At 44.7% G+C, this 25,823-nt stretch overlaps 1 protein-coding gene and 1 pseudogene across 1 annotated transcript; both read right to left on the reverse strand.

The window, feature by feature from the left end:
* Positions 1-25,823, reverse strand: part of LOC124034149 — a 118,907-nt pseudogene that overhangs the window by 44,353 nt on the left and 48,731 nt on the right.
* Positions 16,518-19,017, reverse strand: LOC124034148 (fatty acid binding protein 1-B.1-like). Its single transcript, XM_046346926.1, has 4 exons — positions 18,872-19,017; positions 17,697-17,869; positions 17,272-17,364; positions 16,518-16,613 (listed from the first exon to the last, which is right to left on the reverse strand). The coding sequence occupies exons 1-4, from the start codon at positions 18,936-18,938 to the stop codon at positions 16,563-16,565; spliced, it is 384 nt and encodes a 127-aa protein (XP_046202882.1). The 5' UTR covers positions 18,939-19,017; the 3' UTR covers positions 16,518-16,562.

The following is a 25,823-nucleotide window of genomic DNA, read 5'->3' on the forward strand; positions in this document are numbered from 1 at the left end:
GCAAAAACACAGGTCTAAAAAGAAAACAATTCAACGTACAATTGTAAGGCAACCAGCTGCAATAGGGTTGTGAGTTTGCTCCACATCTGGGAATATAGCTGAACCAACATACAAATCAAATCAAATTTATTTATATAGCCCTTCGTACATCAGCTGATATCTCAAAGTGCTGTACAGAAACCCAGCCTAAAACCCCAAACAGCAAGCAATGCAGGTGTAGAAACACAGTGGCTAGGAAAAACTCCCTAGAAAGGCCAAAACCTAGGAAGAAACCTAGAGAGGAACCAGGCTATGTGGGGTGGCCAGTCCTCTTCTGGCTGTGCCGGGTGGAGATTATAACAGAACATGGCCAAGATGTTCAAATGTTCATAAATGACCAGCATGGTTGAATAATAATAAGGCAGAACAGTTGAAACTGGAGCAGCAGCACAGTCAGGTGGACTGGGGACAGCAAGGAGTCATCATGTCAGGTAGTCCTGGGGCACGGTCCTAGGGCTCAGGTCCTCCGAGAGAGAGAAAGAAAGAGAGAATTAGAGAGAGCATATGTGGGTTGGCCAGTCCTCTTCTGGCTGTGCCGGGTGGAGATTATAACAGAACATGGCCAAGATGTTCAAATGTTCATAAATGACCAGCATGACTGGGGACAGCAAGGAGTCATCATGTCAGGTAGTCCTGGGGCATGGTCCTAGGGCTCAGGTCCTCCGAGAGAGAGAAAGAAAGAAGGAGAGAATTAGAGAACGCACACTTAGATTCACACAGGACACCGAATAGGACAGGAGAAGTACTCCAGATATAACAAACTGACCCTAGCCCCCCGACACAAACTACTGCAGCATAAATACTGGAGGCTGAGACAGGAGGGGTCAGGAGACACTGTGGCCCCATCCGAGGACACCCCGGACATGGCCAAACAGGAAGGATATAACCCCACCCACTTTGCCAAAGCACAGCCCCCACACCACTAGAGGGATATCTTCAACCACCAACTTACCATCCTGAGACAAGGCTGAGTATAGCCCACAAAGATCTCCGCCACGGCACAACCCAAGGGGGGGAGGGGGCGCCAACCCAGACAGAATGACCACAACAGTGAATCAACCCACTCAGGTGACGCACCCCCTCCAGGGACGGCATGAGAGAGCCCCAGTAAGCCAGTGACTCAGCCCCTGTAATAGGGTTAGTGGCAGAGAATCCCAGTGGAAAGAGGGGAACCGGCCAGGCAGAGACAGCAAGGGCGGTTCGTTGCTCCAGAGCCTTTCCGTTCACCTTCCCACTCCTGGGCCAGACTACACTCAATCATATGACCCACTGAAGAGATGAGTCTTCAGTAAAGACTTAAAGGTTGAGACCGAGTTTGCGTCTCTGACATGGGTAGGCAGACCGTTCCATAAAAATGGAGCTCTATAGGAGAAAGCCCTGCCTCCATACAGTGTTGACTTCCAAAAACAAACATGAAATTGTAATTAGACTCAACAAGTTTTTATACATTCATCTCACTGTGAGCAAAGTTTGTTGAGTGAACAAACGTTCACCCATTAGCTACATTTATTTTCCTTCTGAAGTCCAACAAACTTAGAGAATAACACTGATAAATCAATTGGTTAAGTGAAGACACTTGCCAGTCGGTCAGCGCATGCTCGGAGTACACGTCCTGGTAATCCTTCTAGACCTGCGGCCTTATGAATGTTGACCTGTTTAAAGCTCTTACTCACATCTGCTACGGAGAGCGTGATCACACACTTGTCTGGAACAGCTGATGCTCTCATGCATGTCTCAGTGTTACTTGCCTCGAAGCGAGCATAGAAGTAATTTAGCTCGTCTGGATGGCTCGTGTCACTGGGCAGCTCTCGGCTGTGCTTCCCTTTGTTGTATGTAATAGTTTGCAAGCCCTGCCACATCTGACGAGCGTCAGAGCCGGTGTAGTACGATTCGATCCTAGTTCTGTATTGACTTTTTGCCTGTTCTATGGTTCGTCGGAGGGCATAGCGAGATTTCTTGTAAGCTTCCGGGTTAGAGTCCCGCTCCTTGAAAGCGGCAGCTCTACCCTTTAGCTCAGTGCGGATGTTGCCTGTAATCCATTGCTTCTGGTTGGGGTATGTACGTACAGTCACTGTGGGAACGATGTCGTTGATGCACATATTGATGAGGTCAGTGACTGATGTGGTGTACTCCTCAATGCCATGGGAAGAATCCCAGAATATATTCCAGTCTGTGTTAGCAAAACAGTCCTGTAGCTTAGCATCTGCTTCATCTGACCTATTTTTTATTGACCGAGTCACTGGTGCTTCCTACTTTAGTTTTCACTTGTAAGCAGGAATCAGGAGGATAGAATTATGGTCAGATTTGCCAAATGGAGGGCGAGGGAGAGCTTTGTACTTGTCTCTGTGTGTGAAGGTGGTATAGAGTTTTTTCCCCCTCTGGTTACACATTTAACATGCTTGCGGGAATGAGGTAAAACTGACTTATGTTTCCTTGCATTAAAGTCCCCGGCCACTAGGAGTGCCGCCTCTGGATGAGCGTTTTCCTGTTTTCTTATGGCCGTATACAGCTCATTGAGTGCGGTCTTAGTGCTAGCATTGGTTTGCCAGCTGTATGTTATTCATGTCGTCGTTCAGCCACGACTCAGTGAAACATAAGATATTACCGTTTTTAATGTCCCATTTGTAGGATATACTGTATGTGCTCGTTGCTCGTCTATTTTATTATCCAATGATTGTACTTTGGCTAATAGGACCGATGGTAAAGGCAGATTACCCACCTTACAGGGCACCCAGACCTACACACCCGATACTCCATCTCTTTCTCCTGCGAATGACTGGGGTGAGGGCCTTGTCGGGTGTCTGGAGTAAATCCTTTGCATCTGACTCGTTGAAGATAAAAAATATATCCTTCCAGTACGGGGTGAGTAATCGCTGTCCTGATATCTAGAAGCTCTTTCTGGTCATAAGAGATGATGGCAGAAATGTTATGTAAAATATGAATTACAAATAGGGGATTGTCGGATAAACACACTCAATAGCACATTTGTTTAGGGGATCGTAAAACGGCAACCATCTCTTAGATAGATCGCTGGTAGAAAAATGTTTACTACATCCCAAAATATATACTTTGTAGATAATTGGCCCTCTTTCTGGGACTCACCCACAAACAGGACCAAGCCTGGCCAGCTGAGGATTGATGGACTCCATCCTAGCTGGAGGGGTGCTCTCATCTTATCTATCGCATAGACAGGGCCCTAACTCATCTAGCTCCACAATGAGATAGAGGGCAGGCCAGGCAGCAGGCAGGCGTCTGGAGTCTGCCACTAGCACTGTCAGTGTAGTCAGCTCAGCTATCCCCATTGACATCTTGTCTGTGCCTCGATCTATGTTGGGCAAAACTAAAAATGGCGGTGTTTGCCTTAGCAATCTCACTGGAGTAAAGACTTCCTCCATTCTGGTCATTATTGAAAGAGATTGTGATATCTCACATCGCAAAATAGGGCTACTGAATGTTAGATCCCTCACTTGCAAGGCAGTCATAGTCAATGAACTAAACACGGATCATAATGTTGATGTGACTGGCCTGACTGAAACATGGTTCAAGCCTAATGGATTTACTGTGTTAAATGAGGCCTCTCCTCCTGGTTACACTAGTGGGTTTTGTCCAACATGTCTCCGGGACTACTCATTGCCACAGTCATACCCTGTATCTAGTTTTGTCCCGTGGAATCTAAATGTTGTTCCTCATAATCCTGGACTATCGAACCACCATCTTTTTACGTTTGCAATTTCAACAAATAATCTGCTCAGACCCCAACCGAGGATCATCAAAAGCCATGCTATAAATTCTCGGACAACCCAACAATTCCTAAATGCCCTTCCAGACTCCCTCCACCTACCCAAGGCCGTTGGAGTACAAAAATCGGTTAACCACCTAACTGAGGATCTAAATTTAACCTAGCGTAATACCCTAGATCAGTGGTTCTTAACCTGGGTTCGATCAGTCTCAGGGGTTCGGCGGAGGTCAAGACACACATCCGACTCATATGATTCGTGATGACACGCCCTGCTTGGCCATCATTGGCTGCAGGTGATCACGCTCCAACGCTTGGCCTATCTGTGCTGAATGGAATTTGGTGTGCCCAGTAGTCTACTTGTGACTGTCGTGATGGTATGTCTTGTGATTTCTTTCTTAATATTTGAATCCCTTCATACTTACTATGTCGAGCAAAAAATGAAAGTGGTCGGACAAATATGTACAATATGGATTCACATGTATAACGGAACGTGATGGGAGTCAGCGTCCTAACTGCATGATTTGCAATGCCAAGTTGAGTAATTCTAGTCTAGCACCGGCAAAACTAAGAACACTTCCTTAAGCTGCATGGAGATGGAAAATACAAGAACACAACGCTCGCTGAATTCAAGGTGAAGAGAGCCAGATTCGATGTAAAAGCTACTCTGCCTGATCTCGGCTTTGTACCCATCAACAAACTGATCCCCACAGCATCGTATGAAGTTGCTTACCTGATCACAAAGCAAGGCAAACCACACACCATTGGTGAAACACTCATAAAACCAGCTGTGTTGAAAATGGCAAATATCATGCTGGGAAAAGAGGCTGAAGTTAAGTTATCCCAAATTCCTCTTTCAAATGACACCATTCAACTCGACGAGACCACAGACGTTTCCAATCTAAGCCAACTTGCGCTATTCATGCACTATGTGAATGACGACGTGATAAAGGAAGATTTTTTCATTTTGTAAGCCTCTTACAACAACAACTAAGGCAGCCGATGTGAAGAAACTTGTGGATGACTTCTTTAAAGACAACAATCTTTCGTGGGATATGGTTTCTGCAGTTTGTTCGGACGAAGCTCCAGTCATGCTGGGAAGAAAGTCTGGTTTTGGTGCGCTAGTGAATGCCGATGTACCACACATCATTGTTACGCATTGTATTCAGCACAGGCATGCGTTGGCAACAAAAACCTTGCCTCCAAAACTGGCAGAAGTATTAAATATTGTAGTGGAATGTGTGAACTATGTGCCAACTAGTGCTCTGAGGCACCGCATCTTCAGTGAGCTGTGTAAAGAAATGGGCTCTGAATTCGAGGTACTTCTGTACCATTCTAAAGTTCGGTGGTGTCCCGGGGACAGGTGTTGAATCGTGTTTTTGCCGTGTGGAATTAACCCTGTTTTTGCAAAAGCACCAACATTGTCATGCATATTGCTACAAAAATTAGTTCATTCTCATTTTAGCGTACATGGCTGATATCTTCGCAGCTCTCAATCATCTCAATCAAAAGATGCAGGGCGGTGGAGTCAACATCATCGAAGCGGAGGAAAATCTGAAGGCTTTTCAAAAAAAGCTACCGTTATGGAAACGACGAACAGAGAACGATAACTTCGCAAACTTTCCCCTGCTGGACGACTGTGTAAGTAAGATCGAAGATGTATCTGGAATCGGAGACATTTCTGTACCTGCGGAACTGAAGCAAGCAATTGTCACACACTTAGATGAGCTTCCAAAGTCTCTCGACGGATACTTCCCTACAAGAGTCATATCCAGCATGGGTGAGACAGCCGTTCACGTTTAGTGTTGAGACAACAGATGTCAATGATGAATACCTCGATGAAATCATTGAAATTCAGCAGAGCCAGGTTCAACAGCAATTCTTCAGAACAACAACGATTTCAACATTTTGGTGTCAACAAATGGTAACGTACCCTGTTATTGCTAAGAAAGCTCTTGAGATTTTCATACCGTTTGTTACAACATATCTTTGCGAGCAATCCTTTGAGGATGCTGGACATAAAAACGAAGAAAAGGAACAGACTTTGTTGCGAAAATGACATGAGAGTGGCACTTGCCAAGGTGAAGCCGCGCATTTCTGAACTGGTCTCTGAAAGGCAACATCAGGAGTCACACTTGCAGTAAATATTCATTATTATGTTTTTGTTTTTGTGTGAAAATCATGATTTGATGATTTTGTTCTTTGAACACAGTGATGTTGACGCACGGTTCATTTTGTGCACCAGTAAAATATATACCTATGTTTTGAATATGAAAAAATCCTAATTTATTTTCCACTTAAGGGTTCGGTGAATGCGCATATGAAACTGGTAGGGTTCAGTACCTCCAACAAGGTTAAGAACCACTGCCCTAGATGCAGTCGCACCTCAAAAAATCTAAAGAAAATTTGTCACAAGAAATTAGCTCCCTGGTATACAGAAAATATCAGAGGCCTGAAGCAAGCTTCCAGAAAATTGGAACGGAAGTGGCTCTCCACCAAACTGGAAGTCTTGGAAAAGACAGTACTGTGCAATATCAAAGAGCCCTCACTGCTGCTCGATCACCCTATTATTCCAACCTAATTGAGGAGAATAAGAACAATCCTAAATGTATTTTTGATACTGTCACAAAGGTAACTAAAAAGCAGCATACCCCAAGAGAAGATGTATTTCACTTCATCAGTGATGAATTCCTGAACTTCTACGACGAAAAGATCATGATCATTAGGAAGCAAATTTCGGACTCCTCTTTGAATCTGCATATTTCTCCAAAGCTCAGTTGTCCTGAGTCTGCACAGAACTGCCAGGACTTAGGATCAATGGAGACACTAAAGTTTTCTAATCCTGTAACTCTTGACACATGAAAATAGTCATGTCCTCTAAACCTTCAAGCTGCGTACTGGCCCCTATTTCAACTCAGTAGTTTAAAGAACTACTTCCTGTGCTTGCCCCTCCTATGTTGAGCATAATGGATGGCTCTCTATCCTCCGGATATGTACCAAACTCTCTAAAAGTGGCAGTAATAAAGCCTCTCTTGGAAAAGCAAAACATTGACCCGGCCGATATCGAATATCCTATTCCTCTAAAAAAATAATAACAATAATATTGCCCAGCATCTCTCTGCCTTCCTGAAGACAAATAATGTACATGAAACGCTTCAGTCTGGTTTAAGACCTCATCATAGCACTGAGACTGCACTCATGAAGGTGGTAAATTACCTTTTTAATGGCATCAGACCAAGGCTCTGCATCTGTCCTCGTGCTCCCAGACCTTAGTGCTGATTTTGACACCACCGATCACCACCATTTTTTGGAGAGATCGGAAACCCTAATTGGTCTACACGGACAAGTTCTTGCCTGGTTTAGATCTTATCTGTCGGAAAGATATCAGTTCATCTCTGTGGAAGGTTTGTCCTCTGACGAATAATTTGTAAGTTTTGGTGTGCCTCAAGGTTCCGTTTTAGGACCACTACTGTTTTCACTATATATTCTACCTCTTTCACTGCTATGCGGACGACACACAGCTGTACATTTCGATGAAACATAGTGAAGCCCCAAAATGTCCTACCCTGGAAGCCTGTGTTTCAGACATAAGGAAGTGGATGGCGGCAAATGTTTTACTTTTGAACTCGGACAAAACAGAGATGCTAGTTCTAGGTCCCAAGAAACAAAGACATCTTCTGTTGGATCTGACAATTCATCTTGATAGTTGTACAGTCGTCTAAAATAAAACTGTGAAGGACCTCGGCATTACTCTGGTCCCACATCTCTCTTTTGACAAACACATCAAGAATATTTCAAGGACAACATTTTTCCATCTTTGTAACATTGCAAAAATCAGTAATCTTTCGTCCAAAAATTATGTAGAAAGGCTAATCCGAGCTTTTGTTACTTCTAGATTAGACTACTGAAATGCTCTACTCTCCAGCTACCCGGATAAAGCACTAAATAAACTTCAGTTAGTGCTAAACACGGCTTCTGGAATCTTGACTAGAACACCAAAATTGTATCAAATTAGTACTGTGCTAGCCTCTCTATACTGGCATCATGTAAGGCTAGGGCTGATATCAAGATTTTACTGCTAACCTACTATCTCTCCAATTTGGTCCTGCCGTACACACCTACACGTACGCTACGGTCACAAGACGCAGGTCTCCTTATTGTCCCTAGAACTTCTAAGCAAACAGCTGGAGGCAGGGAGTTCACCAATAGAGCTCCATTTTTATGCAATGGTCTGCCTATCGATGTGAGAGACGCAGACTCGGCCTCGACCTTTAAGTCTTTACTTTAGACTCATCTCTTCAGTAGGTCCTACGATTGAGTGTAGTCTGGCCCAGGGGTGCGAAGGTGAACGGCCAGGCACTGCAGCGTCAAACCGCCCTTGCTCTCTCTGCCTGGCCGGCTCCCCTCTCTCCACTGGGATTCTCTGCCTCTGAAACTATTACGGGGGCCGAGACACTGGCTTACTAGTGCTCTTCATGCCTTTCCTAGGAGGGATGCGTCACTTGAGTGGGTTGAGTAACTAACATGATCTTCCTGTTTGGTTTTGCGCCCCTTCTGCCTTGTGCAGTGGAGGAGATCTTTGTGGGCTATACTCAGCCTTGCCCCCTACACCACTAGGGTCAGTTTGTTATATCTGGTGTAATTCTCCTGTCTTATCTCATGTCCTGTGTGGATTTAAGTATGCTCCCTCTAATACTCTCTCCCTCCCTCCCCTCCCGGAGGACCTGAGCCCTAGGACCATGTATCAGGACTACCTGGCCTGATGACTGTCCCCAGTCCACCTGGTCGTACTGCTGCTCCAGTTTCAACTGTTCTGCCTGCGGCTATGGAACCCTAATATAATAATAATAATAATAAACCCTGACTTGTTCAACGGATATGCCACCTTGTCCCAGACCTGCTTTTTCGATTCTCTCATTTGATTTGATTCAGGTGCTCAGGGTCCCATCTAGCTAAGAATTTAACTCCAATATTTGCCATACATGAAATGTCAAATAGTGAAATTCTGAGCTAGTTCCCTTCCAGTGATGTTGCCTATATACTGAAAGGAGGTCAGTAAATGGGTGGGTAACTTTGAACTACAAATCCTATCATCCAATCTCTCAAGTGAACCCATGGAACCCTAGCATCACTTGCAGCTCATTGTTGGACTCGATAGGAAGGCTGTGGTCAGTTAAGTCCAGGAGCCTTAGGAAAATGTCACCCGAGTTGCTTCCCTCTGATTGGCTGATTTGATTGTCACCTTCCACCTCGGCCTTCCAAGATTGGTCCACACTGCAGCCCTCTGAGATATAAAATAAAGGATGGAGCAGGACACACAAGTCAACTCCCTCCCTGAATTGCACCTTCACTTTCCCAACCACACATCCCTTACATACCACGTTTGCATTCCCGGAGCCCCCCCAGCTTAAAACCTAAAAAAGCCCTGATGTAGGGAGTGAGTCAACTCTTTAGTCATTATAGACTAGATAGCCAATTTTATTACAGACATAAATACTCCTGTTTAATCAGCTGTCAAGGTCCTAATTCTCTAAAATAACGTTGGAGGTGGCTTATAGTAGAGAAATGAGCATTTCATTATCTGATAACAGCTCTGGTGGACAGTCCTGCAGTCAGAATGCCAATTGCACACTCTCAACTTGAGACATTGCGGCATTGTGACAAAACTGTACATTTTAGTGGGATCTGGGATCTTTTATTTCAGCACATGAAAGGATTTGACATATTGCATTTATATTTGTGCAGTATAAATGGCTCAATATTACTTTGACAGTAAACAATACCATCCTAAAAGCGCTCTGGGGATGGTAACAATGAAGGCAGGGAAAATAGGTGGGACACTGCATGTATAAGGCCTATGCCATCCTGCAGTGAACACACACCAAGACCTTGAGAGAAGACATGAAACTCACAGGATGATCTGCAAGATTAAAATGCATCTTTATGACATGATCCCACCTAGCTTATGAAGACAGTTTGAGTAACGGATGTTTAAGTAGAATGAGTATCATTTTCTACACACACCACACAGGAGTAGGCCCTGAAGAACTAGCCAATAAGCATGAACAAACCTATGGCGGCAGGTGTCAAGAAATTAACAACCGGCAGTAGTGATCTCACATTATACAAATATGTCATACAAATCAACCCTTCAATTCCTACGTCCATGACACTTCATGTTATGTTCTGTTAATTACGGATTGTCCCCTTTAAGGATGAAGCGCCCTTGGTCATGTGCAGTATTGTTCTATGTTATTCTGGTACTAACCTTTTTGAGTAAATGTGAAGCTACAGTTCAATTGCTTGTATTCAGAGTCTTTCTTATTACATAAATAAGTACTAAGTGTTAAGACACTACAATGGCGACGAGGATGATTACCTGCAGTGTGCATCACGAATACAGATGGAGTTCGTAGGAAGAGAGGAAGATTTTGACCCTGTAGCACAACAGCTAGCAAGCAGTGAGGACGAGGGGAGAGCTGACGAGAACGAGGCGGCAGATCAAAGACCCGTGGAGCCGGAGGTAAAGAGAATGGCTAGCATCGGGAAAATAGATGTGTTTGATGACACGCAAGAAAACTGGGCAACTTACATTGAACGACTGGAACAGTACTTCATTGCAAACGACATTGCTGATAACAAGAGAGTGCCAGCGTTGTTGAGTTTAATTGGCCCAAAAACATACAGTTTGCTAAGAGATCTGACTGCCCCTCTGAAGCCCTCAAATAAAACATTCACAGAGATTGTGGAGATATTGCAAAATCACCTATCACCTAAACCACTCCTCATCGCGGAACGTTTTTGTTTCCACAAGAGAGATCAGAATGAGGGGGGAGGGTGTTAGGACATATGTAGCAGTGTTGAAGAAACTGTCTGAACATTGCCAGTTGGGAGAGAACCTAAATGACACATTAAGGGATAGATTTGTTTGTGGACTGAAACATGAACACATTCAAAAACGTTTGCTTACAGAATCAGAGCTCACATTTGCAAAGGCTGTTGAAATTGCTGTGGCTATGGAAATCGCGACTAAAGATACTTTTGAGTTGCAAAGTAAAAGAAGTACCGACCTGTCACAAATTTCCCTGCACAAGTTCACGCAGTCGACAACGCCCCGTGTGGCCGAAAAATGCAACAGGTGTGACAGAGATGGTCACAGAGCAGAGGACTGCCGTTTCAAAGACGAAATTTGTCACAAATGCAGTAGAAGGGGGCACATTCAAAGAGCATGCAAAGCCAAATTCAGTCACAACAGGAAAACTGAGAAAATTAAAGGGTCTGTGAATGCACTAGCAGGGAACAGTGGCAGTGATTCAGATGAACGATTAATTGGTACAATGGAGTTAAACACAGTGACTTCTCCCAGCAGTAGCATAATATGGGTGACACCAGATATCGAAGGCAAACCCCTCAGAATGGAGCTGGACACAGGATCTGCAGTGTCTATTATTTCCACTACTGTCTACAATGAGCACTTTAAGGCTATCAAGCTGAAGAACACAAATGTGTTGCTGAAGACATACTCAGGAGAGAGATTGAGCCCAATGGGGGCGTTGCAGGTCAGAGTGCATTATGGGGGGCAAACACAGCAGTTACAGCTGTATGTGGTGCCTGGAACTGGCCCCCATTATTTGGCAGGGAATGGCTTTCAAAAATAAAGCTGAAGTGGTGTGACTTGAAAATGCTCCACACGTTCCAGTCCAAAGAGAAAGGCACAGACCAAACACTGGAACACTTGCGGAATAAATACAATACCGTTTTCAGTGATCAGATGGGAACAGTAAAAGGCTTCACAGCAAAACTTGTACTAAGAGATGATGCAACCCCAAAATTCTGCAAAGCCAGATCTGTTCCATACTCCCTGAGACCAAAGGTGGAAGCGGAAATCGATCGCTTGCAGGATACAGGGATCCTGACGAAAGTGGACAGAAGCGAATGGGCCACACCCATAGTTCCTATTGTGAAGAAAGACGGGTCTGTTAGAATGTGTGGGGACTTCAAGGTAACTGTGATTCCAATGTTGCATGTGGACCAATACCCCCTACCACGCCTGGATGACATCTTTGCTGCACTAGCGGGTGGGAAACACTTCAGTAAAATCGATCTGAAACAGGCTTACCTGCAGCTACCGGTTGAAGAGAGTTCCAAACAGTACCTGACAATAAACACACACAAAGGGCTATACAGGTATAACCGCCTGGTGTTTGGCATTGCATCAGCCCCAGCCATTTGGCAACGAACTATTGACCAGATTTTGCAAGGAATCCCAGGAACCCAGTGTATCCTGGATGACATGATCATAACAGGACGCACCGACAATGAGCACCTGGCTAACCTGGAAGAGGTCCTGAAAAGACTGAAAGAGTATGGTCTACAGGCAAACTTAAAGAAGTGTGAGTTCTTCAAAGACAAGATTGTCTTCTGTGGACATGAGATTGACTGTAATGGATTGCACAAAACACAGGACAAAATCGAGGCAGTGGTACAGGCACCACGACCACAAAATATCACAGAAGTGAGATCTTTCACGGGACTGATCAATTACTACAGAAGATTCCTCCCAAACCTTTCAGCAGTACTCCAGCCTCTAAATCAGCTCCTGGAAAAGAATAGGACATGGCGGTGGACAGAGCAATGTGAAAATGCATTTCTGGAGGCAAAACGGCTCATAACATCTGAACAGGTCCTGATGCATTACGACCCTGAAATGCCAGTGAAGTTGGCTTGTGATGCATCCCCTTATGGATTAGGGGCAGTCCTTTCACACACACTGAAAGATGGGTCAGAGAGGCCAGTTGCATTTGCGTCACGAACATTGAATGATGCAGAGAAAAACTACTCACAAATCGACAAAGAAGCACTGGCACTAGTGTGGGGCGTCAAGAAATTCCACGCATACCTATATGGCAAGTGTTTCACACTGGTTACAGATCACCAGCCGTTGCTTTCCATTTTCAGTCCAAAGAAAGGCATTCCGGCAATGACAGCAGCCAGGTTACAGCGATATGCCCTGTTCCTTGCCAGTCATATGTATGACATTGAGTTTAAGCCGTCATCCCTCCACACAAATGCAGATGGATTATCCAGACTGCCATGTACAAGAGAAAGAAAAAAAAGGAGGGTGGATGCAGTGGACATGTTCCATACCGCTCAGCTCGAGGCACTACCGGTCACAAGCACAGTTATCAAACATGAGACAAGGTAAGATGTGACCTTGTCAAAAGTGTACACCTACACCATCTCAGGATGGCCAGCTACTGGGAAAGGAGCTGACTCCGTATTTCCAGCGGAGAAACGAAATTACAACGTACCAGGGATTTTTGATGTGGGGAATGAGAGTCATGATACCCCAGAAATGCCAACATCGAGTCTTGCAGCAACTACATGAAGGTCATGTTGGAATTGTCAAAATGAAGCTGCTCGCAAGGAGCCACTTCTGGTGGCCAGGTCTGGACCAACAGATAGAAAATATGGCAAAGAACTGTAGTGGATGTTTGGAAACCCTTCACATGCCTGCTCCTGTCCCAGTCCACCCATGGGAATGGCCCGCAGAGCCATGGCAGAGAATTCATGTGGACTACGCTGGTCCTTTTGAAAATCACATGTTTCTGGTTATAGTTGATGCCCATTCCAAATGGCCAGAGGTGTTTTGCACTGACTTCTCCACCTCAGCTCAGACGATAGAGTGTCTCAGAACAACGTTTGCACGCTTCGGTTTGCCACTGCAGCTGGTAAGTGACAACGCGCAAGCTTTTGTAAGGACGAGTTTACAAGATTCATGTCAGTAAATGGAATCAAACACTCAACTTCAGCTCCATACCACCCTGCCAACAATGGGCTGGCAGAACGCTTTGTGCAAACTCTAAAGCAAGGACTCCGTGCAGCAAAACGAGATGAAGGGACTTTGCAAACAAAACTGGCCAAGTTCCTGGCCTCTTACCGAAACACCCCACATGCCACAACAAATGAAAGCCCAGCCGCACTGATGTTCGGGAGGCCTCTCCGCACACAGCTGGACATCATGAAGCCAAACAGGCGTAATGAAGTGCTGAACAAACAAGCCAAGATGCTCTCCGGTGGCCGGGAGCGCCATCTCCAAACAGGACAGGAAGTGATGGTGCGAGACTACAGAAGAGGAGGGAAATGGACAAGAGGGACCGTACACACACAAACGGGACCCAGAACTTACCAGGTTCAAGTGAGCCCAGACATAATGTGGCGGCGTCACATTAACCAAATGCATTCCACGGAAAACAGAACAATCGAGAGAGAACAGGCACAGAGAGCTCCCGAGAGTGACACACAAGGAACTGTAGAGGACGGTGGGACAGTAGAGAGACCCCAGGCTGAAAGAAGGGAACGTGTTGATGAAGGTGCTGCTATAGCAGACGCTATAATGGAACAAGCACACACTGAGGATGTTCAGGAGCCTCCAGACAATCTGAGGCGCTACCCAGAACGAAGGCACCGTCCACCAGACAGACTAGACTTATAAACAAAAAAACAAAAACTGTTCAAGTTCAAATTAAAAGATGCAAAATAACTACAACAAGTTCTGGGAAATGTTTCAGTTGTGGTTTGGTAAAAGTAACTGATTGTATAAGAGAAGGAATGTTATGTTCTGTTAATTACGGATTGTCCCCTTTAAGGATGAAGCGCCCTTGGTCATGCGCAGTATTGTTCTGTTATTCTGGTACTAACCTTTTTGAGTAAATGTGAAGCTACAATTCAATTGCTTGTATTCAGAGTCTTTCTTTCCGTGTCGGAGATCTTTGTGGGCTATACTCGGCCTTGTCTCAGGATGGTAAGTTGGTGGTTGAAGATTTCCCTCTAGTGGTGTGGGGGCTGTGCTTTGGCAAAGTGGGTGGGGTTATATCCTTCCTGTTTGGCCCTGTCCGGGGTGTCCTCGGATGGGGCCACAGTGTCTCCTGACCCCTCCTGTCTCAGCCTCCAGTATTTATGCTGCAGTAGTTTATGTGTCGGGGGGCTAGGGTCAGTTTGTTTATCTGGAGTACTTCTCCTGTCCTATTCGGTGTCCTGTGTGAATCTAAGTGTGCGTTCTCTAATTCTCTCCTCTCTTTCTTTCTCTCTCTCGGAGGACCTGAGCCCTAGGACCATGCCCCAGGACTACCTGACATGACTCCTTGCTGTCCCCAGTCCACCTGGCCATGCTGCTGCTCCAGTTTCAACTGGCCTGGGCCCAAGGACCATATCCCATGGCCTACCTGACATGAGGACTCCTTGCTGTCCCCAGTCCACCTGGCCATGCTCCTGCTCCAGTTTCAACTGTTCTGCCTTACTATTATTCAACCATGCTGGTCATTTATGAACATTTGAACATCTTGGTCATGTTCTGTTATAATCTCTACCCGGCACAGCCAGAAGAGGACTGGCCACCCCACATATGCCTCGGTTCCTCTACCTGACAGGTTTCTTCCCCAGTCCACCTGGTTTTGGCCTTTCTGCTGGTCAGGGGTCAGTTTTTATAATCCTAGCCACCGTGCTTTTACACCTGCATTGTTTGCTGTTTGCATTGTTTGGTTTTAGGCTGGGTTTCTGTACAGCACTTTGAGATATCAGCTGATGTACGAAGGGCTATATAAATAAATTTGATTTGATTTGATTTCTTATTACATAAATAAGTACTAAGTGTTAAGACACTACACTTCAAATCAAACTTTGTCACATGCACCAAAGACAAGTGTACACCTTACAAGCCCTTAACAAAGCAGTTCAAGAAGATAAAATATTTACTAAATCAAGTAAAAAGAATTTAAGTAGCAATAACGAGGCTATATGCGGGGGTAGAGGTTAGTGGAGGTAATTTGCACATATGTGAAGGGACTATGCATAGATAAACAGCGAGTAGCAGTGTACAACACAGAGGGGGTGGGGGAAAAGGTGTTGTGCCCCCTTCACAACTGTCTTGGTGTGTTAGTTCATTGGTAATGTGACAAAGAACTTGAAACTCGCTCTGTCGATGTTAATGGGGGCTTGTTTAGCACGCCTTTTCCTGTAGTCAACGATCAGCTCCTTTGTTGTGCTCACATTGAGGGAGAGGTTGTCCTGGCACCACACTGCCAGGTCTCATCATTGTCAGTGACCAGGCCTACCACTGGTGTTGTGGTGCACCTCAAACTTGGTGTTGGAGTCATGTTTAACCACGCAGTCGTGGGTGAACAGAGAGTACAGGAGGGGCCCAAGTGTTGAGGATCAGTGTGGCAGACGTGTTGTTGCCTACCCTTACCACCTGGGGGCGGCCCATCAGGAAGTGCAGGATCCAGTTGCAGAGGGAGGTGTTTAGTCCCAGGGTCCAACCACACTGTAGCTGGGAAACCAGTCACCCTCAAATGGTGCACCTTTAGCCCCTTGTCAGCTACACTGGGGTGGAACTAGTGAAAGCAATGTCCAAAAACATTGCCTGAAACTTGATTTTCCAAAATAACTGGAAATTGAGGAATCTGCTTTTGATGCACCCAATGTGGTAGGATTCTGACCCATATTGCAACAGACTAGATGGAACTACCAAAGCATTCATTTCTACACTGATGGGTTGACATTTGCTATAAAGCAGTCACATTAAAATGTAGAAAATCCATTTTGGCCCGAGTGTAATGTTCACGGAACTACGCTATTCTATTGAATCCCACATTCAGCCAACTCAAACCTTGCCTTATTATTACAAACTTCAATTTTCCCCTGAAGTTCTACCCATTGATATGAAATGCTGAGACCAGACCAATCAATGCCTTTCACATTTTATTAATCCAAAGAGTGCAGTAGATCTTCACATTCGTTTGCTGGTCCTCTTGTATGACATGCCAGACAGAGTCATGGTCTGAAAAGAGAAAGCATCTGTAATCATTACACTCAATAAATCCATGCCAGTACACTATGCTTAGCAAACCGGACGCGCTCATTCACCCACACTAAAAGCGATCAGGACATGCAGGTTGAAATATCAAAACAAACTCCGAAACAGTTATATTTGGGGCAAAAAGCATTTCATATTTATGGCAATTTAGCTAGCTAATTTGTCCTAGTATATAAACATTGGGTTGTTATTTTACCTGAAATGCACAAGGTCCTCTACTCTGACAATTAAGCCACAGAAAACCGAATGTTTCTCATCATCTCGCCTCCTTTATATGGCGGTTGACAACCAACGTTACAACTGACCAGAGTGTGGACCTTAAAGTTAATCTTGCAATCACCCACATGGGTATATGCTCCTAAGAACCAATGAGGAGATTGGACACTGGCCACGCAGATGCTTGCTGAGGCGCGCGAGCAGTGTGGGTGCAATGATTGAATAACACGTACATTTATTTTGCGACGCGAGCGGTGGGGTCAGCATGTAATTAGAACATTGGCGGCAGCAAACTGTTGAATTGCGTTCACGGCACTGTCATAGACTAACCATTTTGTTAATGGTATAAAATAACCCTGAAATTGTGTCGCTTCATGAAACCCCCAGCCATATGCCCCAGACTCACGTTGATGAGGGTGTTTGCGTCTGTAAGTTCTGTGACATATTCGATCCCATTCAGGATGGCCGTCAGCTTGTTACCTTCCCTCATCACCACAGACTGAAACAGGAGAGGTCAACGGTTAGCTCTGAAAGCAGTGGTCACCAACTAGGACAGTTGGCCCAAGTTGGATGGCCATATATGGAGAAGAAAAAAAAGTGTGACAGTGTGCATCAGGTGTGTGAGTTGGTTTTGAGACATAACTGTGCGCCCAGTCCCTGGAGAGCAGAGGAGATTCTGCCAACGAAAGTCAGTCCTCCCACAACATCACTGGGACCTGAACTAACCATAGTGACCCCATATCAGCTGAACTTATAGTTTAGTTAGATACTGGCTGTATATGTAGGGAGATGTATGAAACTCATGGTTGGGTTGTGACATGCGCCACCCACATTGACCTTCCCCCCGGTCGGCGACTCGAGCTCCGTCTCCTGGCCAATGGTGAAGGAGTTGGTGAGGATCTTTGTCCCCGTGGTGACAGTCACCTTGAAGTGGTCTCCAGTCTCCTCAATCTCAGAGATGCTCTTGAGGTCTTTGCCCTCCTGGATAAGCTCATCAGGGATACCTACATGTTTGCGGCAGCGAGAGAGTCATATGCGGTGCTTTTTAGTACTACAAAAAGTTAATGAAGTGGGACATGAACACTGAATTATTACTGCTGAAGTAAAGCGCTGATGCACTATAATATGGCAACACAGTGATCTGAATGCATTCCCAGCTAGCACATAACATTCTGAGGACCATACGTTTTAGGGCTTGGTTATTTTGCATACCACATTATGGTGCAGGACAGTTGCTTGGCTTTGGAACATTCTCATTAAGGAATTTGACAAAATGTTATTTTCTTGGCATTTCATTATTTGATCAGAATATTTCCTGAAAGGACATTTAATTTAAGGTAAAGTTCTAGGAACATTAGTCATTTTACATTGGGAATTTTCAGCCGACTTTAAATATTCTCCTGTGGGAATGTCAGTGCTTCAGCATAATGTTCTGTAGGTTCTCATAGTTACAGTTAAAGTCATGTTCTCAGAACACTAAGAACTTGCCATACAAAAACATTGATCAAAACACATTCCGTTCTCAGCTTCAACAAACGCCTTCTTTTCTTAAGTGTGTTAAACACAGTGATCTTAATGAGTGCTTGTTCCTGTTGAAATGGTCTGAATAGACTAAATTTATCCACTTTCAATGAGTTACAAAACTAATGCATGACAACTCCATCCTGGTGGCACAGTGGATTAATTCCATGGATAGAGGACAGAAGAGCATAGGTTTGAATCTCAATGACACAATAAATCATTAATGCCTAGGCAAATCATTTAACAATCCCATTAGTGCTGGAAGTTCAAAATAGTTAGCCCAAACCAAACTAGCGGTGTTAAGTCTTAAATTAAACATTCAGTGAAAGTTATTCAAAAAAACCTATAATTTGTTAAATCTAACACCATTTCAAGTACCCATTGCATTCGCAGTCACCATTGATCTTCATTACTGAAAGGACTACGACTTCTGAAATTAACACCCCAAGTCTAATCAAATGTACAAACCCAACTGCAAGACTTACCAACAGCCTCCATGAAAGACTCAAAGTTCTCATGTGACTCCATCTGGTATTTCCCTGAGAAAGACATGTTGACTATAAGACAGTGACAGTAGAGTCAGCCACAGCTCCCTGCTTGTCTTTATACCCCCATCTATCCAGCCCTGCACTCATTAACTAACTAAAGGTGTCTACAATTGAGAACCCCTCCCCTCATATCTTCCCTGCTACTTGCCTGTCGGCACAGATCTAGGATCAGCTTCCCAGCCAAGGGCAACTAATCTACATCGCAATGATCAACTTTATTGTACTCCACTTCTCATCCTCTCTTCTTCTACTTTGGCAGTGTGAGTGATCATTGATCTTATTTGATAAACAAGGCCTCCTCGACTCCTTAGAAAAATGATAAGCAGTCTCATCATTGCAATACAAGTGTATGGATCAATCAACACATTTCAAATTCAACTTGACTTTATCTCGCTATACACCTGTGTTGAAATTAAACTAGGCTACATTGCACTTTGAGTTGAGAGGTGTATATTTTGTCTCCCTGCACTATAAAAAAGTTGAATCAATGTACAGTTGTAAGGCAGCAGACTGCAATAGGATTGTGAGTTTGCAAAAATGTTTGGCATATAGCTGAACCAACATACATTCTCAAGTTGAATTTGAATGTTCACTCAACTTTTCATTTGACGTTGAGTGAACATACAATTCAACTTGAAAAATTGGAATCCAGCCAGAGAACGTTAATCACCCCCAACCTGCACTGACAATGACTGCCAGGAAATACTTCTATTTGATTTAGGTAGTCTCAATAATAACTGGAACAGCCATCTCAGTAACAGATGCAAAAAGTCCAACTAATAACAGATTGGATTTCTTTAGAAAAATGTATGTTACTTATGTTGGTGTAGCTTAAGATAATCAACCAATCAATGTACATGCAAAAACACAGGTCTAAAAAGAAAACAATTCAACGTACAATTGTAAGGCAACCAGCTGCAATATGGTTGTGAGTTTGCTCCACATCTGGGAATATAGCTGAACCAACATACAAATCAAATCAAATCAAATTCATTTATATATCCCTTCGTACATCAGCTGATATCTCAAAGTGCTGTACAGAAACCCAGCCTAAAACCCCTAAGCAAGCAATGCAGGTGTAGAAACACAGTGGCTAGGAAAAACTCCCTAGAAAGGCCAAAACCTAGGAAGAAACCTAGAGAGGAACCAGGCTATGTGGGGTGGCCAGTCCTCTTCTGGCTGTGCCGGGTGGAGATTATAACAGAACATGGCCAAGATGTTCAAATGTTCATAAATGACCAGCATGACAGAACAGTTGAAACTGGGACAGCAAGGAGTCATCATGTCAGGTAGTCCTGGGGCATTGTCCTAGGGCTCAGGTCCTCCGAGAGAGAAAAGAAAGAGAGGAGAGAGCATTAGGCCAGTCCTCTTCTGGCTGTGCCGGGTGGAATTATAACAGAACATGGCCAAGATGTTCAAATGTTCATAAATGACCAGCATGACTCACACATCATGGACATGGTCCTAGGGCTCAGGTCCTCCGATAGGACAGATTCACACAGGACACCGAATAGGACAGGAGAAGTACTCCAGATATAACAAACTGACCCTAGCCCCCCGACACAAACTACTGCAGCATAAATACTGGAGGCTGAGACAGGAGGGGTCAGGAGACACTGTGGCCCCATCCGAGGACACCCCGGACATGGCCAAACAGGAAGGATATAACCCCACCCACTTTGCCAAAGCACAGCCCCCACACCACTAGAGGGATATCTTCAACCACCAACTTACCATCCTGAGACAAGGCTGAGTATAGCCCACAAAGATCTCCGCCACGGCACAACCCAAGGGGGGAGGGGCGCCAACCCAGACAGAATGACCACAACAGTGAATCAACCCACTCAGGTGACGCACCCCCTCCAGGGACGGCATGAGAGAGCCCCAGTAAGCCAGTGACTCAGCCCCTGTAATAGGGTTAGTGGCAGAGAATCCCAGTGGAAAGAGGGGAACCGGCCAGGCAGAGACAGCAAGGGCGGTTCGTTGCTCCAGAGCCTTTCCGTTCACCTTCCCACTCCTGGGCCAGACTACACTCAATCATATGACCCACTGAAGAGATGAGTCTTCAGTAAAGACTTAAAGGTTGAGACCGAGTTTGCGTCTCTGACATGGGTAGGCAGACCGTTCCATAAAAATGGAGCTCTATAGGAGAAAGCCCTGCCTCCATACAGTGTTGACTTCCAAAAACAAACATGAAATTGTAATTAGACTCAACAAGTTTTTATACATTCATCTCACTGTGAGCAAAGTTTGTTGAGTGAACAAACGTTCACCCATTAGCTACATTTATTTTCCTTCTGAAGTCCAACAAACTTAGAGAATAACACTGATAAATCAATTGGTTAAGTGAAGACACTTGCCAGTCGGTCAGCGCATGCTCGGAGTACACGTCCTGGTAATCCTTCTAGACCTGCGGCCTTATGAATGTTGACCTGTTTAAAGCTCTTACTCACATCTGCTACGGAGAGCGTGATCACACACTTGTCTGGAACAGCTGATGCTCTCATGCATGTCTCAGTGTTACTTGCCTCGAAGCGAGCATAGAAGTAATTTAGCTCGTCTGGATGGCTCGTGTCACTGGGCAGCTCTCGGCTGTGCTTCCCTTTGTTGTATGTAATAGTTTGCAAGCCCTGCCACATCTGACGAGCGTCAGAGCCGGTGTAGTACGATTCGATCCTAGTTCTGTATTGACTTTTTGCCTGTTCTATGGTTCGTCGGAGGGCATAGCGAGATTTCTTGTAAGCTTCCGGGTTAGAGTCCCGCTCCTTGAAAGCGGCAGCTCTACCCTTTAGCTCAGTGCGGATGTTGCCTGTAATCCATTGCTTCTGGTTGGGGTATGTACGTACAGTCACTGTGGGAACGATGTCGTTGATGCACATATTGATGAGGTCAGTGACTGATGTGGTGTACTCCTCAATGCCATGGGAAGAATCCCAGAATATATTCCAGTCTGTGTTAGCAAAACAGTCCTGTAGCTTAGCATCTGCTTCATCTGACCTATTTTTTATTGACCGAGTCACTGGTGCTTCCTACTTTAGTTTTCACTTGTAAGCAGGAATCAGGAGGATAGAATTATGGTCAGATTTGCCAAATGGAGGGTGAGGGAGAGCTTTGTACTTGTCTCTGTGTGTGAAGGTGGTATAGAGTTTTTTTGCCCGTATACAGCTCATTGAGTGCGGTCTTAGTGCTAGCATTGGTTTGCCAGCTTACCGTTTTTAATGTCCCATTTGTAGGATATACTGTATGTGCTCGTTGCTCGTCTATTTTATTATCCAATGATTGTACTTTGGCTAATAGGACCGATGGTAAAGGCAGATTACCCACCTTACAGGGCACCCAGACCTACACACCTGATACTCCATCTCTTTCTCCTGCGAATGACTGGGGTGAGGGCCTTGTCGGGTGTCTGGAGTAAATCCTTTGCATCTGACTCATTAAAGAAAAATATATATTCTTCCAGTACGGGGTGAGTAATCGCTGTCCTGATATCTAGAAGCTCTTTCTGGTCATAAGAGATGATGGCAGAAACATTATGTATAATATGAATTACAAATAAAGCGGATAAACACGCACAATAGCACATTTGTTTAGGGGATCGTAAAACGGCAACCATCTCTTAGATAGATCGCTGGTAGAAAACTTTTTACTACATCCCAAAAGATATACTTTGTAGATAATTGGCCCTCTTTCTGGGACTCACCCACAAACAGGACCAAGCCTGGCCAGCTGAGGATTGATGGACTCCATCCTAACTGGAGGGGTGCTCTCATCTTATCTATCGCATAGACAGGGCCCTAACTCATCTAGCTCCACAATGAGATAGAGGGCAGGCTAGACAGCAGGCAGGCTAGGCAGCAGGCTGTTAGCCAGCCAGCCAGCTTAGTGGAGTCTGCCACTAGCACTGTCAGTGTAGTCAGCTCAGCTATCCCCATTGACATCATGTCTGTGCCTCAATCTATGTTGGGCAAAACTAAACATGGCGGTGTTCGCCTTAGCAATCTCACTGGAGTAAAGACTTCCTCCATTCTGGTCATTATTGAAAGAGATTGTGATATCTCACATCACAAAATAGGGCTACTAAATGTTAGATCCCTCACTTGCAAGGCAGTCATAGTCAATGAACTAAACACTGATCATAATGTTGATGTGACTGGCCTGACTGAAACATGGTTCAAGCCTAATGGATTTACTGTGTTAAATGAGGCCTCTCCTCCTGGTTACACTAGTGGGTTTTGTCCAACATGTCTCCGGGACTACTCATTGCCACAGTCATACCCTGGATCTAGTTTTGTCCCGTGGAATAAATATTGTGGATCTAATTGTTGTTCCTCATAATCCTGGACTATCGAACCACCATCTTTTTACGTTTACAATTGCAACAAATAATCTGCTCAGACCCCAACCGAGGATCATCAAAAGCCATGCTATAAATTCTCAGACAACCCAACAATTCCTAAATGCCCTTCCAGACTCCCTCCACCTACCCAAGGCCGTCGGAGTACAGAAATCGGTGAACCACCTAACTGAGGATCTAAATTTAACCTAGCGTAATACCCTAGATGCAGTCGCACCTCAAAAAATCAAAAGAAAATTTGTCACAAGAAATTAGCTCCCTGGTATACAGAAAATATCAGAGGCCTGAAGCAAGCTCCCAGAAAATCGGAACGGAAGTGGCTCTCCACCAAACTGGAAGTCTTGGAAAAGACAGTACTGTGCAATATCAAAGAGCCCTCACTGCTGCTCGATCACCCTATTATTCAACCTAATTGAGGAGAATAAGAACAATTAAATTATTTTTTCATCACAAATAACTCCTGCAGCATACCTCAAGAAAGATGTATTTCATTCATTAGTGATGAATTCCTGAACAAATTTAGGAAGCAAATTTCGGACTCCTCTTTGAATCTGCATATTTCTCCAAAGCTCAGTTGTCCTGAGTCTGCACAGAACTGCCAGGACTTAGGATCAATGGAGACACTCAAGTTTTCTAATCCTGTAACTCTTGACACATGAAAATAGTCATGTCCTCTAAACCTTCAAGCTGCGTACTGACCCCTATTTCAACTCAGTAGTTCAAAGAGCTACTTCCTGTGCTTGCCCCTCCTATGTTGAGCATAATGGATGGCTCTCTATCCTCCGGATATGTACCAAACTCTCTAAAAGTGGCAGTAATAAAGCCTCTCTTGGAAAAGCAAAACATTGACCCGGCCGATATCGAATATCCTATTCCTCTAAAAAAATAATAACAATAATATTGCCCAGCATCTCTCTGCCTTCCTGAAGACAAATAATGTACATGAAACGCTTCAGTCTGGTTTAAGACCTCATCATAGCACTGAGACTGCACTCATGAAGGTGGTAAATTACATTTTTAATGGCATCAGACCAAGGCTCTGCATCTGTCCTCGTGCTCCCAGACCTTAGTGCTGATTTTGACACCACCGATCACCACCATTTTTGGAGAGATAGGAAACCCTAATTGGTCTACACGGACAAGTTCTTGCCTGGTTTAGATCTTATCTGTCGGAAAGATATCAGTTCATCTCTGTGGAAGGTTTGTCCTCTGACGAATAATTTGTAAGTTTTGGTGTGCCTCAAGGTTCCGTTTTAGGACCACTACTGTTTTCACTATATATTCTACCTCTTTCACTGCTATGCGGACGACACACAGCTGTACATTTCGATGAAACATAGTGAAGCCCCAAAATGTCCTACCCTGGAAGCCTGTGTTTCAGACATAAGGAAGTGGATGGCGGCAAATGTTTTACTTTTGAACTCGGACAAAACAGAGATGCTAGTTCTAGGTCCCAAGAAACAAAGACATCTTCTGTTGGATCTGACAATTCATCTTGATAGTTGTACAGTCGTCTAAAATAAAACTGTGAAGGACCTCGGCATTACTCTGGTCCCACATCTCTCTTTTGACAAACACATCAAGAATATTTCAAGGACAACTTTTTTCCATCTTTGTAACATTGCAAAAATCAGTAATCTTTCGTCCAAAAATTATGTAGAAAGGCTAATCCGAGCTTTTTTTTACTTCTAGATTAGACTACTGAAATGCTCTACTCTCCAGCTACCCGGATAAAGCACTAAATAAACTTCAGTTAGTGCTAAACACGGCTTCTGGAATCTTGACTAGAACACCAAAATTGTATCAAATTAGTCAGTGCTAGCCTCTCTATACTGGCATCATGTAAGGCTAGGGCTGATATCAAGATTTTACTGCTAACCTACTATCTCTCCAATTTGGTCCTGCCGTACACACCTACACGTACGCTACGGTCACAAGACGCAGGTCTCCTTATTGTCCCTAGAACTTCTAAGCAAACAGCTGGAGGCAGGGAGTTCTCCAATAGAGCTCAATTTTTATGCAATGGTCTGCCTATCGATGTGAGAGACGCAGACTCGGCCTCGACCTTTAAGTCTTTACTTTAGACTCATCTCTTCAGTAGGTCCTACGATTGAGTGTAGTCTGGCCCAGGGGTGCGTTGGTAGAGCATGGCGCTTGTAACGCCAGGGTAGTGGGTTCGATCCCCGGGACCACCCATACGTAGAATGTATGCACACATGACTGTAAGTCGCTTTGGATAAAAGCGTCTGCTAAATGGCATATATAACGGCAAGGCACTGCAGCGTCAAACCGCCCTTGCTCTCTGCCTGGCCGGCTCCCCTCTCTCCACTGGGATTCTCTGCCTCTGAAACTATTACGGGGGCCGAGACACTGGCTTACTAGTGCTCTTCATGCCTTTCCTAGGAGGGATGCGTCACTTGAGTGGGTTGAGTAACTAACATGATCTTCCTGTTTGGTTTTGCGCCCCTTCTGCCTCGAGCAGTGGAGGAGATCTTTGTGGGCTATACTCAGCCTTCCCCCCCGCCCCCTACACCA

The sequence above is a fragment of the Oncorhynchus gorbuscha genome, linkage group LG04, assembly GCF_021184085.1.
Source record: "Oncorhynchus gorbuscha isolate QuinsamMale2020 ecotype Even-year linkage group LG04, OgorEven_v1.0, whole genome shotgun sequence".
Classification (NCBI taxonomy): Eukaryota; Metazoa; Chordata; class Actinopteri; order Salmoniformes; family Salmonidae; genus Oncorhynchus; species Oncorhynchus gorbuscha.